Source organism: Haliotis rufescens, unplaced genomic scaffold (assembly GCF_023055435.1).
Source record: "Haliotis rufescens isolate VD_foot unplaced genomic scaffold, xgHalRufe1.0.p SCAF_96, whole genome shotgun sequence".
Taxonomy (NCBI): Eukaryota; Metazoa; Mollusca; class Gastropoda; order Lepetellida; family Haliotidae; genus Haliotis; species Haliotis rufescens.
In genome coordinates this window covers 237,201-257,500 of record NW_025964390.1, presented here as the reverse complement: position 1 = coordinate 257,500, position 20,300 = coordinate 237,201, and the positions used below count along the sequence as shown (strand labels likewise).

The following is a 20,300-nucleotide window of genomic DNA, read 5'->3' as shown; positions in this document are numbered from 1 at the left end:
GGTAATTACACTCCAAACAGCTAATCAACCACATGTACAGTTCATTAACGTGTCAATTTCTAAAGTGCAGTGACTTTGACACCAATACGTCAACGAAACCAGTCAGACATTGCCAGCTAAAGCGTAGTGTAAGGTATATTACAGTCCCTATCTGAAATAAATATCATTCACACAAACTTTAAGTCAACCATTCATTCAATCCTTATACCAAACTAGAGATTCTTTGTTAAAGTATTTTTTACAGTTAGGTCGATATTTTGGACGGAGGGTTGAGTTGCTATTGGGATGATTGATAGAAGTGTCTGATAAGTAATCGATTTCATTTGACCCAGTAGAAAATCGAAATGAAATTTGGTTAAAATAAAAGGTTGTTGAAAGGTATCAAATGTGGAATTTTGAATCTACTGTGTTTTCAAAAGAAATCATTAGCGAACTGAGCCTTAACCGATACATCATGAATGTACATATTGCAGTGACCTAGTAAAGTTTGAAAACACAATAAAACAACATGGTCATCTTATAACAAACAAATTAAGTTAAAATATTGAACTTTTCAAATGCTTCTAAATGCCGAGAGGTATATAATTTGAACTCTAATTTGAAGTAAAATTCCATGATTATGATATTATGAATTATTGTAATACGATGTGCATCAACTTGCATTGATAATGCATTGCGGTAAGCTATGGATGCAGAAACAGGTCATATCCCAACGTTGAACGTATACATCAGGACAATTTAGGGATGAAATATAATCTCACCATTATTCAAAGAACAATCCAACAGAACAATAAAGATTGAAATGTAAATATTGAAAGAGGTGAAAATACACAAATAGCCCGTTGACGCAATATCTATAAGTGTATGCATAGACATTGTGAAACTAGACGGGCGTCCCCCCAAACAAGCTTTCATGCTTAAGGGACGTCTCAAAAGGTCGTATTATCGAAATAAAAAAAAATAGATTTAAAAAACACAAAGTTTCACAAATGTACGTAACAAATAATTAAATAATAACTATAAATTTTGATTAAGTATGAAAAGAACAAATATATCTTTACACCTTTTGAGATGTCCCCTATAGTGGTGGCCAGCACAACATATATTCAAGGGATCATATTATTTGTTTATCGTTGAAAGCGGAGTTCACACAACTCTCCCTGTAGAGTTCACAATCTGATCAAGAGATCATAAACGTGACCAAACCAATGTTGAATCATTGAGGAAGGGTAATGGTCCAACCATATTGTCTTTGGTAGGTCAATCAAGGGAAAAACCCAACAATAAATAACAATATTTTCAAAATAGATATGTTGGAACAGAATTGCACATTTGTCCTTGAACACAATATTAGGGATGGTGTCAAGGTCATCTCATGACCTTTTGACCCGGATGTCAGAATCCAGTGACCTCATGACGTGGACACGACGGGACTGGATAGAAACTGAAACGAGGGCTGCACATGCGTCATGTCCACATCCGGTGACGCGCTGTTAACATCACAACCATCAAAGGAGAACGCGTGATCTGGTGACGTCATCATACTGTGTGTGTAAAGTCTGCAGGGTGAAAGCGATGGTGGGGTGGGTGTCTTGGGGGTCTTATGATTGCTTATCTCTTTTTCAAACAATGTCAACTGCATCATAAAACTCGCGTTTGGGGAAATGACGTCACGGCGAGATTTCACGTAATCAAAGGCGTCATCTAGTCCCAAAGACCGAGCGAACATCAAATATGCCAGGCAGATTGTGGCGGATCGGCTCACTCCACCCTTGCAATGGACAAGTACTCGACCTCCAGAAAGACGGATATTTTCTGAAAGAGAAAGAGAAAGATAAGTAACGGAATCGAGAAGCGACAGTCAAAACCAAAATGTCCCTCGATAGAAAACAGAAATATCTAATTCATAGGAGCACTTAGGCCGTCGACGCCATTTTGAATTTATATCGTGAATGGAAATTATTAGAACACTTGCAAGCAGATGCTTTTAAACCTAGCTAAGTCTGAACGTGAATCTGATAATGTCATCGTAGGTTTAAAATGAAATGCGAGTTGACGCATGTACCATCACAATACACTCAAACCATGCTGGAACTACTCAGGCTGTGGTTAAATGATTTCGAAACGACAAGATTTGGTTGGTTTGTTGTTTAACGCCGCACTCAGCAATATTCCAGCTATATGACGGCGGTCTGTAAATAATCGAGTCTGGACCAGACAATCCAGTGATTAATATCCTGAGCATCGATCCACGCAATTTGGATCGATGACATGTATCAACCAAGTCAGCGAGCCTGACCACCCGATCCCCGTTAGTCGCCTTTTACGACAAGCACGAGTTGCTGAAGACCTATTCTACCCCGGAATCTTCACGGGGGCGAAACGACAAGAGAACAGGCTAAGAATATGTTGTATTTCAGTTGAAGGGAAAGCATGTTTTGCTCTGTGAGATGATATGCTTGAGTCCTCCCATGGCATAAGTACGAGACATAGATATATGAATAAATCATTGCGTTCTTAGTCTAGGAAAAGGGCGGCTTTGGTTACGGGGGCTATCAAATGACAACATCCGCCTACCTATAAAGTTGATTGCGTCTGTGAACCACGTGAGGAGATCGGCCGTCACTGTATCTTGTACCGGGATCACCTTGTACCGGAAGTCCTCAGGAAAATGATTTTCACAGGAAGTGGAAACATTCAAAATGGCGGTGATTCCAACCTCTTTGAGAAGTTGTCGTTGGGATGAATGACTTGCATCTCCGATATATAGGTAAGGGAGTAGCTCAACTGGGGAACCCTAGAATAAAAAACAGGTGTGGTTAAAATACATATCAATCAATTAAATCGTTCGATTAGACAGGATGTAATTTCCTATAAACGCTTTTTGTGGCTTGGCGATCTAGCCACTTAACAATTAATACAATATCCTGTGCCTGTTTGGTGATCATTAAACCGTTTACCAGTACCGACGTATATTTTAAACCATGTGCTAATAAGTTTTTTTCAAAAATCGTGTTCAATGGCATGTGTTCACAAATATGTAAATAACACAGACATGTCATCACCATAAGAGTGCAAAATAATAAACATTAACGCTCTTAACGACATAATGACGAATAATGACACTTTTACCACCGTTTGGTTGTTATGTTTATCCTGCCTACAGTTTCCTAAAACCTACGTCAAAGGCCCTATCCTTACTCTCCCCCGTATTATCGTCAGGAGCGCCATTACGGAACCAATTCATATTTCAATATTCAATAACATCTGACTATGATCCTTTGTGCCATGCGACGATGGGTTTACTCAAATCAACGAGTTGTGTGTATAATCCGTTCAATATCAGGTACCTGCGCTGGTACAGGTTGATCAAACTAAAACGGAAAAGGTCTCACTTATATTCATCCTGTCGCTCCCATTAGCCCTAACCAAGGATTCTCACCAACAACGGTCAAAGTGTGTATGTCATGGCAATAGTCGTGCTACGTACATCTGATCTCACACTGTTTCCGCCGTCTTATGTCCGCGTTCTCTTGGTGGTAAAAAATTTAATCCGTAAGCTAAGCTTAATACTTTTTTTCGGTCTTTGCGTCAGAAGACGTGCGAATTGGCTCGATGTCTTAGAGTGACCTATTTCAAGATTTCTGCCTAAGACCGCAAGTGACTGAGCACTTATCACAATATAGATGCCATTATCGATTTGGTGTTAACAGATTTTCGCCTAAATTCAAACCATCGATCCTCGTGGGCGGTCTACGCGAATCGGTACTCAACTCATACTCTAGAACTGAGGTTGAGACGTGAGAAAATCCGAGCTACATCCTCTCATCCGATATCCCTTATTCTAGAGTCTCGTATTTTTCGATTTATGTCAAAAGCGTAATCTGATTAAGATGTGTTTGTGTGTACTTTTAAGTTGTATCTGTGTAGTCCAAGTTATATGTACTCTATATATACTACACAGGTCAGGATAAACAATTAATCAAAAACATATTAGTGTTTGTTTGTATAAGAATACAACCTATTTCATTGTCCAGAAGGGAAAAGTAAACAAAGTTGGTTGCAATGTAAATGACCATATAATGTTTTAGAAACAATTGCTCACTTATGTACATTCTTAAATATAACACGGCAACACCAGATATATGATTAGTCTTAATTATCTGTCGGAAGAGATTCCATAGGGCGTATCAGGCAAATAGTCGTGAAGATTATGTGAATAGATCACTGAAAATCAGTGATGAGAACATGTTTCGCAAAATGAAATAAAAACGTCGCTCTTAATTGTAATAAAGAAGTTGTTCATCCATAACTTTTTATCCTTACCAACCACACTCTGTAAATCACTTGCTTGATATCTGTGTTAGAACCTACACCGAAACGTCGCTCTTAATTGTAATAAAGAAGTTGTTCATCCATAAATTCTTATCCTTACGAAATGAAAATAGGTCATATACGCCAGAAGGTTATGTAGTTATTCTCTGTTTCGGACATCGAAAATTGGTTAAATGTAATTCAACAAAATGAAGAATAATACAGAGCTATGTTCGTGGCCAGGAAGCACCCATCACTGCTTTCCTGTCGTCTTCTAAAACAAAAGCCCTCGGTACTTTTACATAAGGAGCTATTGACATGCTAATGGTGAAACAATGTACCGGATACCAAGTCAGCTGATCATCTGGGTGATATGTACATGAAATACACACCCTAATGACGACTGGCCACCGATCATCTGGGTGATATGTACATGAAATACACACCCTAATGACGACTGGCCGCCGCGCCTACATAATTACGCGTTTGTGTCATAAATTATTGACAATCAATCAATTAATCAATTAAACCCGGATTTTGTCACAGACACTTACCATAGTGGATAATTCGGCCCGGGGGGAGCGGTCGAAGCGCCCGGGGGGTAACGGAAGGACTTGCTGTGGGTTCAGCAAGTTCCGGTCCTTGAACAACGAGCTATGGGAAACACATAGCCTTGGGCAGTCCCGCTTGAAACGCAAAAATCCGCCTGCAACGAAATCATTTTTGTTATTTCAATGCCTTGTTTGAATAACACACATCGATTTTAATCGATATTTTCAATATTAACACGAAAATTCTAAACCCTAGATATCTTACTTACTCACTAATAAGACTCTAACATGTTTTTACATGAAAAGCAATCGAATATGTAATTCATATCAATTTAGACATGAGTTAAATACACATGCGGGATCACGTGACTTTAAGTTAAAATTAAAGCGGTATCGCTTGTCAAGGGAAATCCTATCAAAAAGAAGTTAAAAAACACCCGATTCGTTCATATTATTATAGTTAATCTATCACTTAAATAAATAAGAAGGAATCGGGTGTTCTTTAACTTCTTTTGAGTAATATACATGTTGGTGTAGTCAGCAACACACGAATTACTGAATTAGTGCATAAGGACTTGTTAAACAGTGCACGCATCTTTATAAAATATACTTGGAATTATTATAATATAAAACTAGATTAAAGACCGTTCATTTTCCTATACTCACAGTTAAATATAATAATAGACAGCAGATTTTTAAAGTCTGTTCAGTTGTGTCATCTGAAGAAGAATTAACATGGTAGCACCCCCAGAGAAAGTCTGATTTATCGTCGTAATAGATACCAATTCTGCAACATCGAAACGCGATATCTAATATTGGAACCTAAAACACGTGTACAAATCCTCTGCCTGGTGTTATAGCCAGTATAACTCTGCCAGCAACGAATGCCGAGCACGGGGAAATCCTGCTCATATTTCCTGCGTTAAGGCCAGACGGATTTAACACTTAAATACGATATACACATGACTGTCACACATAAGACAACACTATTGGGCCAGTAGATTATATGTTTTATCCCCTAAGCCTTTCCGTGAGACGTACTTTATCCGCGGTCACATGGTAAAACACTGGTATCCGCTCCGTGATGTTTCACAAGCAAACAGAAGCCTCGCTTCTCGAATGGGTTCGCTGATACTCGTGTAACTTTCCCGTTTTGAGTTTACCGGAGCGTTTCCTTTCGTTTGTTTGTCGCTAGCCGTTTTGACAAGAATTCGTGTGTTTGGTTTAATGCTTGAAGAGGTATTTTCCCGGTCACGATTGAACGTGTCAGCATATTAACTGCAGAGTATATACATTTTTGTTGTTTTGTTGTTCAATGCGATTAAGAAATCGTTGATTCCACTCAACCAACAAACGGAGGTCGCGTGCTGCTTAACGATCAATTGTCCGTTTGTGTATCAGAATGTATTTGTTTATTGGGGTTGTATATTTAGTCGTAAATGTAGTTGCATTTGCATTTTTTGTGCACATATTCGACATTTGTCTTTTTCTAGCTACCTGTATTTTGTTTGGGATACTGTTGTCGATGTTATACAGGTGTCGGAAACACGTTTGTAAACTTAATGCATCATAACGGTAAGTCTTCGAAAAACGAACTATCGAAAGCTGACATTGGACATGGCACCGGTTTTTTGTGTCTGCTGTCGATGGTGTCTTCATCGTTTAATGATTTAATGAACAAACTCGACCCTGACAACTGCATAATAGGAAAAGTCACGTTCAGAAACATTTTACACACATAAAGTTACAAATTCAACCCAATTCTACAAATTTCCTTCTGAGCCCTGAACGAATTGGAATCTATCTGATATTTTACTGCATCACGAGCTCAGTGTCAAAGACCTTTCAAACGACCTTGGATTCGTTCGTGATCCAGCTGGTGACAAAATAAGTCTTGCTACTAATTTCTTTGTGCAAAACGTCTCGACTGTTGATAAACAAAACTAATAAGTAAAAGTACAAAACCAAACTGTTCAATAAGAAATAAAAAGCTTATTGATCAGATTTCACCTTAAACCGATCAAAGTTAAATTTTTGAATATTATTCAATATTCCGTGACTACTTCGTATATTTTGTTATCTAACGCCGTGTCATTGATCTAGATGTCAGATTTATTTACTTTAGACCTAGTAAGGGAAAACCACCATCATTCGACATAAATTATGACAATAGTTGGATGACATACTGTGCTATTTTTACCACAGTTGTATTTACAGTACCGGAGACAGTGAATTCACTCGTGATATTAATGTAGTAGAGAAAGCCTTGATATTTATGACCTTCTAATGGAATAACGTCTTTCATTCTGTTCAAAATCTTTTGCATTGCCAATCTCTACAACTTTCCGTTCGGTTTTTGAGGAAGGAATTCTTTGAATGAGTGTTATCATTTTAAGCGATTATTTTCACACATACATAAATTAACGTTTACTGAAAGAATAGATGTATTTATGTGAACGGCATTCGTATACATAAGTGCTCTGTAGGTACTTAATAATATCAGCACATACATTGTACACATTGACTGATAAAAATATTTGCAACTCAAAAAAACATGTTTTGGCTGTGATTTACAAGATGGTGCCATTTAAATTCTAAAGTGAATGCTACACACACATTAAACTTACCAGAGAGAATGAAAAAGTTCTTTTTGCCGACAAGCCGAACAAGGCTCTTCACTGTTAGAAGTAATTCCGCTTTAGCACTGTCATTTGAAAACTCATCTGTATCCAAATCATGCAGTATAACTGCTTCTAGGTTTGGCCGTAGAAGACACTTTTGTGTCTCTTGAGACACGACTGATTCCAGTGGAAGACACGAAGGGTACCGCTTCCTTAAGAGCGGAGGGCAATATACATTTATAGACGTCAAGATTCTGTCGGAGTTGTAGTGCATGAACGATCGACAATCCACAATCTGCAGCGCGTTGTGTTTTTCTTCCAACATTTGCTGGAGTCGACACGGAGAGATAAAGAGAGGAGTCGCCATAGCTAGTATTCTTCCAGCTTCGATGAATGGTCTGTGGTGGTTTCACGAGCCAACACAGCTATATTGATTCTCGTCCCAGCTCGATCAATATGAGTGCACACTCTCTTCCATTCACAAGCTTCAGCGCAACCTCACCCGGTCACTTCCGGTACTTGCTGAGCGAGGCAGCCAATCAGCGTCGAGCAGGCAACCAGTGAATGGGGAGTAATTTCCCAGCGTGAAGCGAGCCGCTCGCCGGAGGTAATACAATACTAGATTACGCTTACATTATTCTCGCATTCAATGAAACGCGGAAGGGAATTTATCAAGCGGGACTTTGTCGCGAGACTGGCAGATGTGAAGCTAGGAGGTCGCGCGCTACACCTGAAATCACAACCAGCTCCGACTTCATACGGGAACTGGTGTCCATTTCAACTAGCGAGCGGTTTTGTCCACCGGAAACGACTGATGTCAATGTCATGTTGTCAATGGCAGGAAACACGGGTCGCGATTAAATTAGGAAACAGCATCCGCTGGTCGCTCTGTTGACCGACATGCCGAAATGCTAGTTCAACACACGTTGCATAAGTCATTGTCCCCGTGAAATGAGCGTCCGGTTTACAGACAAATTGACACTCAAACAATGAAATAGACATGAGAATATAACACTGGTTCACAAACGACTGACATGTATAAGCAAATTTTACATATTCGTAGATATGTAATTAAACGTAATGAAATGTATCAGGTTTCGATATGCAATACGAAACATGATATACGTTTGTGTAATTAACAACTATGGTAGGGGACATTTTAAATTACACCATTGAATAGACGGTACACGTTACAGCAAAATGTTCGCGTGTGTAAACAAGTTAATTGTCAATTTGAAATGTACACGAGTCAGTCAGGTCCCTTTCGCTGTGGGTAATGCATGTTGTGCAACATAAACATGTATATATCAGTTGTGGAACATTTTGCTCTTATGGTGACATTCTGTGCTCTAACTTAGGTAGGTGCACATTCGCGTACATTTCAAGCGGAACCCTACCACTCTCACTACTTTAACAAGGAAACGCACACTAGTTCATACACAATGTTACAAGCCAAAATTAATATATGAACATTGTCACACTATCAAAATCGTGTTAACTGTGAATAAAATATTAAAAATCAATATTGTTCCAATCGAAATGTATTAATTTCTGACGAATAGTCAAACAAGATATGCGGCTGTGGTTAATATTTCACTTAACACACATTTGGTGAACTGCGTATACATTATTTAATATCAATATTGTTCCAAGCTGTGTGGTTTCATCTCCGGTAATCGACTACATATAACGACTACATCTACGTGGGTATAGAATTATACAGTCCGCTGTTCTTGATAAATAATGCAGGCGGACATTTCTATCAATTATGGAATATTTTCTAATATTCTTGGATACATGACCGGATGTAATGCACATGTAACATCTGTCGACAGCATCGGATACAGTTCTGTTATTTTACAGCTTCGTCGTACCCGCTACATTCCACAACATTAATCAATGGAAATAATGCAAAATGATAAAATAATGATACGAATTTATATGCTAATCAGCTTTTCTTTTGTTCCAAATACTGTAAAAAAATTTTATATATTACGTAGTTTTTTTGGTAAATTTAATTACCATGCTATTATTTGTGCGCACGCTTACTTATACGGTTATTAATTACACACACACACACACACAGTGATATGTGACAGGGAGTGTGCTCCTGTATCCTGTACCGAGCCCACTAAAGAGGATCAGGTGGTTACAAAGTGTGACCTGGTGGCTTGTGTGTAATCGGTACCGAACGACGTGATCATGTTCTTAATTGCTGATCCCTCGACAATGCTTGTCTTAAGAGGCGACTAACGGGATCGGGTGGTCAGGCTCGCTGATTTGGTTTGAGGCATGGCTTCGTCTCCCATTTGCGTGAATTAATGCTCATGATACAATCACTGGATTATCTGGTCCAAACTCGATTATTTACAGACCGCCGTCATATAGATGGAATATTGCTGAGTGCGGCGTAAAACAACAATGCAACAAAAGCTGATCTGTCTGCCCGACACGACTGCCGCCCTGTAAATACCCGGTTGTCTCATTACTTGTGTCGGAGTCCTTCACGAGAAGTACTGCTGATTTCTGTGCCGTTTGTGTGGGTAGCTGGTAGTCCATTTATAACTGACTGATCGCACGAGTGAAGTGTTTATTTAACCGTCACGCTTGGATTTCATACATATTCACAGCACAGCCAGGCGTGCAGGGCCCACACAGGCCGAAGAGATATCAGACTCGTGCTGGACACTCATCCATGAAGTACGGCGTACTGTTGAGTGGCGCCCGCATCTATAGCGGAAACTCGCATTACTTGTGCTGTAGTCATTCATGTTTACTGTTCAGTATTGCTTGAGTCTGTAGCTGAAACTCGCATTACTTGTGCTATAGTCATTCATGTTTACTGTTCAGTGTCGCTTGTGTCAAAAGCTAAAACTCGCATTACTTGTGCTAGTCAGTCATGTTTACTGTTCAGCGTCGCTTGTGTCAAAAGCTAAAACTCGCATTACTTGTGCTAGAGTTATTCGAGTAAAGTAATTCATTTCAATGTCGCCATCGGATACAACTCATGAACTGGTAGTTGCATGGCGTGTAATACCAGAAGAAAAGCGTAGATTTCAGTGGCGACTGTTTGTTCAGTGCCAAGTCACCCGTCAGTGACACAGCTGATTGCGGGAACACCCATGTACATTGCCCGTCAGTCACTGGCCTAAGTGTAACTAATATGTTCTCTAAACCGATTTAGAGATTTCGTTTGCTATTTTCCTGTACTAATTAGCTATAATCGCCCGTGTCACCATACGCAGGCCTATCGATGTGGTGGAGACAGATGAAGCTTATGTATCTACTGAAGGTGTGGCTGGCTGGCGAGGCTGTATCTAACTCAACACTGCAGGATACGTACACGGCGGTTGGACGCGACAGGGCTGTGATTGCCGTAGTAGCTGAGTAGGCAGATGAGTGTAGTAGTAGTAGTAGTAGTAGTAGTAGTAGATTAACGTTTAGTCTTTGAAAACATATAATGTTGATAGAAACAAATACCTCCATTTAAATTGAAAAAGAGCCCTTGTGATATTGCCTGAACCTGATGAAAAGCTAGACTTGCTTTATTTAGTGTTGTTGCTTGACAGAAAGAGCTGGGAGGAAGAGAAAATAGTATGGTCCAGGGACTGTGAGACAGATTATAGTAGTAGTAGTAGTAGTAGTAGTAGTAGTAGTAGTAGTAGAAAAAGAAGGTACAGTAAACTACGGTTATAACGAACACGCTTATAACGAACTGACGGATATAACGAACTTACTTTTTGGTCCCGACTACTTGCTGTAGTCATGCTGTATATGTACTTATAACGAACTACGGTTATAACGAACTAAAATTAGTAGTCCCTTTGAGTTCGTTATAACCGTAGTTTACTGTAGTTTCCAATTCCTGCTCAGTTTCACACGAGATGTACTCATGATAAATACTAATATATTATATGAGTTCATATATATTCATGATATATTCATTATTCTGAGATTGTTATGTTAATGATCACCCACATGATATTTCATACGATAAGCACCAACCCCCCACGGAGGCGAGGGTGAGGCAGAGCAGGTGGCGGCTTTTGGCCAACGAGAGATCGTCAGTGGATCACACATATTATACATGATATAATGAACTACATGAACTCGCGTGCTGACGAGGCAAAATGCGATATCTGCTGAGGTGAGACTGCATCATCGACTGATACATAGTCTATGATGTCTTATCAATGCTGTGGAAAACATTTAGAATATCTATTTTAACCTTTTATATTCACGGTATGGGTTCGTTATCACCGTGTTTACTTGTTTTTATTAATTGATATCACCACCTGCATCCTGTTTTTGTTTTGTTGAAAAGACACTTATATCATATCGAAAGGTTGAATGTCACCTGGTGTGACAAACTATTTAAATACATCTGTGACGCAATAACAACAGAACCTGCACTTTGGCTTTCACAACTGATCATACCATCTCCTAGATATTTTCCCATCCTAAATCGCAAACGTTTAAAGACTAATATTTTATTGCTAACGAAGAAGTGAATAGTTTATCTGCACAAATAAAAGGAACGCCAGCCCCGATAACGTTATATATTTGTCATTCATACCGGCTTTACGCTTGGCTTCACAATTTCACGCACATCAAAGTCAATAGGTTTGCGTCAATTAAGCCGGTGTCCGTCCTGTTGTTGAGAATTGTATGACGTGTAATTATACTTTTTATGTTGGGTTCAAAGAAACGTATACCAGCGCTGTATTTTAATGGTGGATGCTTCCAATTGTTAAGTATCTACATTGATTGCCGGTTAGAGCGGAAGCTAAATGAAAGGCTTGACCCATTCATAGCGATCGCCACAGTGCATTTCCGCACCGGAAACGTCATGACCTTATATGGGCACCGTAAACACTGGACACTTGTGAATGAAACCGTAGTCAAAACATGCACAGCTGAGCCGGGCTAGAACGTGGAGCACGTGTTCTCTCTAGGGAACAAGATTCAACCATACAACAGTTACTTCCCTTTTAAGAACACCTGAGTTAAAGATTACCCTGTATTAAGCCGAATAGATTATTGGGGAAAACGAAAGATGTGGATCGTGAAATAAGGATTTTATTTGTACATGTTATAAAGATGGGGCTTTTATCGATGCTATGGGTCGTGGAAATGAGTGCTGAAATGGGCATGTTTTTATCTTTCCGGGCTGTTGGTGATGGTGATTGATTTATGCTAAGTTGAACTGTCATTCGCATCTGCCCGCATCAAACTGCCTTGTCGCTTCAATTTGCGCTTCAGGCATTTAACGACAACTGTTGATAGAGGGTGATTAACTTTATGCTTCGAGTGAAAAACAATCTAGTAACCTAAACCCGCTTCTTTCAGGAAGTTGCAAAATATATATATTTGTGCAGATACTAAAAAATACGAATATGATATTACTTTGATTAATCTTTTGCTAAATATGACAAATTGTACAAGTCGGCCTAAAAATATCGCAAAATAGAATGATCAAATTAAACCTAATCACGATAGCATTTTGTATATAAGGTCCTTTTTCGGAATATGTTTAAAGTGCATGTAAATTTAATTCCTTCTATACTTGTCCAGTATTAAGTAGTTTATGAGATAGTAAGGCAGGAAGCGGCGAGAATGTTTGACCACAACAAAGAGACCAGGTTATCGCTTAACGGACATGGGTCAGATAAAGTAATGACCACCCGAGGGTTGCTAATGAACATGGCGGAAGTCTCCCAGCCTGCGATACCCAGCCGGGCCAGTGACAAGTTTATCATGCCGGTGAGTGACACATTAACGTCTAACATCCCTCTGTCACTCAACGGGGGACGGGCTCTTGGGTGGGGGGGGGGGGGGGGGGGGGGGGGGGGGGGGGGGGTGTACATGTATACATTTTTGTCTTGTGTGGCCACTCCTACTGAAGTTACAAGGGGGGGGGGGGGGGCACATGGAGAGGAAGAGTGACTTTGAACAGTATTCCAGTTTATCACGGCGTGTCAGCTTGCTGGGGGGAAAGCCTAAAATGATACAGTTCTCAGACATTTTCCACTTTGGCGAAACCCACGAGCACGGGTATGGTGCTGATATAATCGGGGCGATGCGGGGTTCGAACCCACAATCATAGGTTTCTGGGGTGCTCAAGAGACGCAACACCGCACAGTGAATTGAGGCGCCTTAGACAGCTGGGCCACCCGTGCCACAAGAGACGGAGAGAAAATGTGTGTCTTGTGTCTGTATGCGTGGGTGTTAGTCATACAGACCCTGAAACAAACACATGTACATCCAATATGGCCCATGCAAGTCTATAATATTTGGGGGGGGGGGGGGGGGGGGGGGGGGGGCACGGGTGGCCCAGTCGTCTAAGGCGCCGCGATTCGCTGTGCAGAGTTGCGTCCCTTGGTCACGCAAGAAACCTATGATTGTGGGTTCGAGTCCCGGTTCAACCCGATTATGTTTCTAGGTTTGTCAGCACCATACCCGTGCTTGTGGGTTTCACCGAAGTGGTAAACGTCTCAGACCTGCATCACTTCGGGCTTTCCTCCCACATTAAGCTGGCACGCTGTGATATAACTGGAATAATGTTAAAAGCGGCGTTAAACCCAACTCACTCACTCACTATAATATTTGGCAAGTCTAGATTAATGCAGTATCTGAAATTGAAGAGAGTCTCTTGGCTCTTGCCATAGACTTGATCAAGTCCGTTTGGAGTACTCGGGAGACGGCCGGGTAGCCTTGTGGCCTAACCGTGTGTTAAACCCCACTCACTCACTAACTTCAGATGTTGTATTTTAAGGGGAGTTTTAACTTATTTTTATATAACTGAAAACAGCCGAAAACGAAGATTCACTTGATAAAGATAAATTACAATTATTTAAAGAAATGTTTCATAGACTAGTCTTAGTCCAGAGTACGGTGTTGATAGATCGAACATTTCACAAATTGCATATAAATAATTCCGGACAATTATTGATTATTGATTCAATACTATTGACCTTTTGACAATCAATTAGTAGGTGGAACAAAGCGGAGTTGTTTATATGTACTTAGTCTTATCGGCCGACACAATGTTAAGATAAAACCAATCGTATTTGGTCAAACTGCATCGCTGTTTTATTACTCGCGATTGCAAAGTTCATCCACACCTGTATTGTTTTACCATCCCACGTGTTTATGTGCCGCGCAAGACTACTGCCAGTCAATGGTGTTGAGAACAGCTGTTCGCGACAGCCGGCTATCTGGGACCAACAGCACATCAACCTCAGCTTGAGGTGGCCTGTACTTTTAGCTGCACGATATGGATTGGCCCCGGGGAGGTCATGTAAACAACCTTGATTGTATTGGCTTATGTAGTCAAGTAATGGACAGGCAAGCGTACGGTATATGCAGGATGTGGATTTCGAATGACCAGTGAGAGCGGCTCCGGATAGGATGAAGCGAGGGGTGACTGATGGGAGCTGTCAGCGGGGAGGGATGGGACTACTGAGGTAGTTCCTGTTTCAACATGATCAACACAATATCGTGATTTTGGATTTTTTTTATGCTTTGGAAAAAATAAATAGCAAAACGTGTTTAGGAAATAACGAAGTGGTTTGTCCAAGTTTACTGCTGCCACTGCCGAAAGTCTATGTTAAGATAGCTACGACTGCCGTGGTGCTTAGCGTGAGTGAGTGGGTTGAGTATGGTTTTACGCCGCTTTTAGCAATATTCCAGCAATATCACGGCGGTAGACACCAGCAATGGGCTTCACACATTGTACCCATGTGGGGAATCGAACCCGGGTCTTCGGCGTGACGAGCGAACGCTTTAACCATTAGGCTACCCCACCGCCCCGTAGTGCTAAGATTGACTGTGAAACCCCTCCCCTAAAATATGTTTAGTTTTAAATTAAAAAATCTATACAATAAAACTTGAATAAGAAAACACATTTTGTTATAAAAGGGAAATAAACTACGAAGTTATTAACTGTTAGTTTTCTTAGGTAGTGATTCGAGTGTGACACGGTACCTCTACAGCTATGGAACCACATCACTTGCACCGCGTCTGCGAAAAAAAAGAAACACACAAATCAAGTATATCTGTTACTTCACCAGTTAAGGAGTTGTCAGCACTGTCAAAGTAAAAGATATTGTTCAATTTTCGAAAGAATATATAATTAAGTTTAATTAAAAGGGCTTCATCTACCTGTTCCTAGTAATTAGTGTTAATAAAAAGAAAATGATGGATAAGAAGTGCAAATTTATAATGCGCCAAATTCACCCTCTAAAGCATGTTGAAAGCGCCACATAATTACCACGGATCAGCGAATGTGCACTCGATTTTCATTCTCAGCACCCTGGGGAGTATACAACCCAAGCTGCCCATTAGGTGCTGGAAGGTTAACAGTCACATTACCATCTCATCCTACCGGGGCTGGTGTCCCCCGCCGTGATATTGCTGGAATATTGCTAAAAGGGGCGTAAAACCATACTCACTCACTCATCCTACCGGGTACCCATTCACTGCTGGGAAACATATGCATACCATAGGCAAAGTCACTTGCCGAAGTAGTCATCACATTTAACACAGTGTTGGGCAAGACCGAAGGCCTTAAAGGTCTACGAGTCAAGCCGCCGAATACGGTCACCCATCCACCTACTCTCCGTTGTTTAACTTCGCCTGATTTGTGACCTGCGCGCTGTACACCGGCTCACGGGCCACCACATTACTTTTTAAGGACGCATTCAGAAAAAGTAAAGCTGTAAGAAGCGTTCTTAAAGCATATGTCGAGCTAGGAGTAAACAGCAGACGCTTGATTCAACAGAAACTCAGGACGCACAAAGCCCGAGTTTGACAAACCAGTGATTGATAGATTCAGCAATCAGTTATTTTAACGTTCTTTCAACTATGACGTACTGGAGATAAATTTCGGAACCCCACGTCAAGTGTGAGTGAGTGTTGTAAAAATCAATGTTCCTGCTATTTCCCATCTTCCTCAAAGTTGTAAATATACTTAGACAAAAATTACATAATATGTTTTTATTTAAATTAAATTTTTGTGTTGAACCGTATCTTCTAAATATCAATATTGATAAATGTCGGACTGCGCTTTCCCGCTATCGTTCTAGTTCTCATACACTCCATATTGAAATGAGGAGTTATCATAAAGTCCCAAGAGCCCAAAGACTTTGTAACCTCTGTCACATTGGTCTTATCGAAAACGAATACCATTTTCTGTTAATTTGTAAAATATATAATAATCTTAGAAACAAATATATTCCGGGAAAATATTATGTCCATCCATCATTACAGAAACGTAACATATTGTTGTCATCATGCCATGCTGAAACAATGAAAAACCTCTCATTTTATATATTCCATGCCATGAAAATCAGAAGCTCGTTAATGTCGATTGTGGACCTGACTATCTAAATGTACAATAGGCCAATGGCCTACCGTGGGAAATTAGTAAAGAAATATCGAATTGCATAACATGTTTTGATCTGTAATGTCCTATGATGTCATACCCGTCATGCACCTGCTGACTACTTCCTGTGTTTGAGTTAGGTATAATTGAACGTCACTCCAGCAGTGTTTCTGCCATGCTGTTTGAGACTTAACCTAAACCAATAAATCGTTCAAGGTCCATTAATTTGTGTCTATATTACATTCATTCATGTATTCCTTAATTCAATCAGTCATTCACTCCTTCATTCATTCCTAAATTGGGGCGGTCGGGTAGCCTAGTGGTTAAAGCGTTCGCTCGTCACGCCGAAAACCCGGGTTACAATGGGTACAATGTGTGAAGCCCATTTCTGGTGTCCCCCCTCGTGATACTGCTGGAATATTGCTAAAAGCGGCGTAAAACCATACTCACTCACTCACTCATTCCTAAATTCACTCGTGTCAACTAATTGATTCATTCACTAACATTTTTATTCAGGCAGTAGCCCTCCATTCAACCCTTCATCCGTTGTTTAGTCGTTCATTCACTCTTTCATTCAACCCTTCATCCGTTGTTTAGTCGTTCATTCACTCTTTCATTCAGTCAACCGTGCACCAACCGAAACAAAGGGTACTGTTTTAACACAAGGCGAGTGAGTGAGTGAGTTTGGTTTTACACTGTTTTCAGTGAGGTGAGGTGAGGTGAGGTGAGGTGAGGTGTGTGTGTGTGTGTGTGTGTGTGTGTGTGTGTGTGTGTGTGTGTGTGTGTGTGTGTGTGTGTGTGTGTGTGATACCATGCCGCAGTTTAACATGAATACCCCATTCAGGCAGCGTCTGTTTTTAGTACCATCCAAACAATATCACTGGTGACGATACAATACAACCAAGGGGCTTGGAATCGGACAAGTGTGGGACTTTTTTAACAATTGTTCCTTACCCCACTCGAATACTGTGCACAAGAATTCACCCATCATATTATACTTCCACTCTACCAGTACGTATACCCAGGACCCATTCGCAACCTTGCTTTGTTTCTGAAATAATGTCACCACTTTCGTCGCTCCTAATTATAAAGAATAAAGATATACACCGAATAATCGTGAACGGTGACAAATCCACCTCATGCCAACCATCCACCTCAAAGACAAAAAATAATATTCAACAAGAAGATTGTCCATTGGTATTAAAAAGTGTACCGGTATATGTTTACCCACGCTACCCTCGTGCTTAACACATTAGATTGTAAAGAAAATAGATTTGTTTCTGACACGTTAATGGGGTGTGACTAAATAGGCACATCCAATTTTGCTATTTCCTTCAGTACTTGCACAACACAGGCCCATCCTATCGTCTATTGTTTAATTGTCTCAGTAGTGTGACTAAGCGGGCCAGGAAACGTATCTAATTATGAGGAGTCAAATTATGACCAATAAGGAAGCACTCGAAAGTGAGTGAGTTTTGTTTAACGCCACTCTGGACATTACGTATTTTAGTTATATCACGGCGTGTCAGCTTGATGTGGGAGGAGGTGAGGTGAAATAGGGTTTAACGTCGCGTCCAATATTATTGCACTTATAGGGCGACGTGAATGTACGCGTGTGTGCTTATACTAGCCCGGACTGATGTCGATTTATACTGCTAGCCCACTGAGATACCATGCCGCAGTTAAACATGAATACCCCACTCACACTCAGTATAGTAATTCTGCGCCGACCAGACCTTGTTTTATCTCCTAAATGCCAAGCGTCAGACAGGGTAACATCAAGTACCATTTTAACGTCTTTTGGTATAACGCGGCCGGGGATGGAACCCCGGACCTTCCGCTCTCCGGGCGGACGCTCTACCACTAGACCACGTCGGCGGTCTGGTGGAGAGAGTAAAACCAATGGTTATGATGCTGACAACACGAGATTCTAGGATCTAGGATTCGAACCCATGGCCATAAACCCACGCTACACAACGGCAAAACCACTGGACCACCTGTTTCCCCAACGACCTTGAGGTAATCGGGGATGAAGTTTACTGGACTATGCTCAACAATCTGGACTCTAATGCTGAGTGCGGCTTTAAATAACAAACAAACAAACAATTAGTACTATGTGTGGAAACGAGACATTGTCTGTGTGAAATACGAATAATTATTAACTGCTATAGCTTGATAAGATAAGCGTTTAGTCTCTGAAACTATATGTATTGTTAACTACCTTTAAACTGAAAAGGAGCCCCAGCGGGATGGGAGCCTCCTTGGGAAATCTAGACTTGCTTCGTTTAGGAATATGGCATCCCAGTAAGGGCTGGGCGGACGGGAAATAATATTATTCAGGGACTGTGGGACAGACTACGAGATTGCAGGGATGTGAAATCTCCGCGGAAACGCGGAAAATCGCGCTTATTTTAAAACAGTAGTCCTCGGGAAAAATCATCTTCTGCGTAAAAATATAATAAATGATTGAAAAAAAAAAATCCGAAAAATATGATCGAAAACAGGACAATCCGCAACGGTTGTCCTGTTTTCGATCATATTTTTCGGATTATTTGTCCTGTTTTCGATCAGAGCTTTCAGCAGCATAGGTTTTCTGATTGATATACAGCATAAGATGTGATTTAGCTGACAAAAGGCATGACGTTTGGGCGACTGCAATTAGAAGTCCTGGAACGTTCCCCTAGACAGTGGTACACATGGCGATCATAAGTACCTCGATATCGTTCTAGATATGTAGCTTTGTATATTTGTGTCGTTGTATTTGTACACCTTTGTATCTTTGCTTCTTTGTTTCTTTGAGCTTTGTTTCAATTGTCTTTGTATCTTTATATCTTTGTGTCTATATCCGCATATAAGATAGCCGCAAATCGAAAATAAAACCAACAAAAGAACAAAGTGTGGTTTATTGATGACGTCGATTATTGGACCACCTTATTTTTGAGAGGGAAATGTCAAGTGAGTAGTTCCCCATAGACATAGCTGGGCAGCGCAGATAAACGGAATGGCCGAACTATTGCATCCAAAAGAAGGAGAGATATGACAATCCGTATTGGGAGAAAAGGTACAAGTAATCGACGTCGGATGTGAGAATATGCGGGAAAAGCCCACCTGTGCATAAAACGTACTTGTCCGACATTGCCGAGGTTGGATTCTATTAATGGGGTCATCATTATTTAAATACGGGTAAATATTTTTTAAAGCTTGTACATTTTACCATCCCCCTATAGAGACCGTACATAATGTTCATATCTCACATAAGAAATAAACGATTCATGGTCGTTCTTTATCGTAAATAGGCACGGTCGGGTAGCCTAGTGGTTAAAGCGTTCGCTAGTCACGCCGAAGATCCGGGTTCGATTCCCGACATGGGTGCAATGTGTGAAGCCCATTTCTGGTGTCCCCGGCCGTGATATTGCTGGAATATTGCTA

The 20,300-nt window shown here is 40.6% G+C and overlaps 1 protein-coding gene across 1 annotated transcript in view; it reads right to left on the bottom strand.

The window, feature by feature from the left end:
* Positions 1 to 8,090, bottom strand: part of LOC124149166 (dual specificity protein phosphatase 1-A-like) — an 8,254-nt gene extending 164 nt beyond the window's left edge. Inside the window, exons 1-4 of the mRNA XM_046520569.2 lie at positions 7,493 to 8,090; positions 4,869 to 5,020; positions 2,578 to 2,797; positions 1 to 1,815 (exon numbers count right to left, since the gene is read on the bottom strand). The exon at positions 1 to 1,815 is cut by the window's left edge and continues 164 nt beyond it. Coding sequence (XP_046376525.1) covers positions 1,412 to 1,815; positions 2,578 to 2,797; positions 4,869 to 5,020; positions 7,493 to 7,853 — 1,137 coding nt within the window. The 5' untranslated portion in view covers positions 7,854 to 8,090 and the 3' untranslated portion in view covers positions 1 to 1,411. The remainder of the gene's footprint in view (positions 1,816 to 2,577; positions 2,798 to 4,868; positions 5,021 to 7,492) is intronic.
* Between the last annotated feature and the right edge of the window lie 12,210 nt (positions 8,091 to 20,300).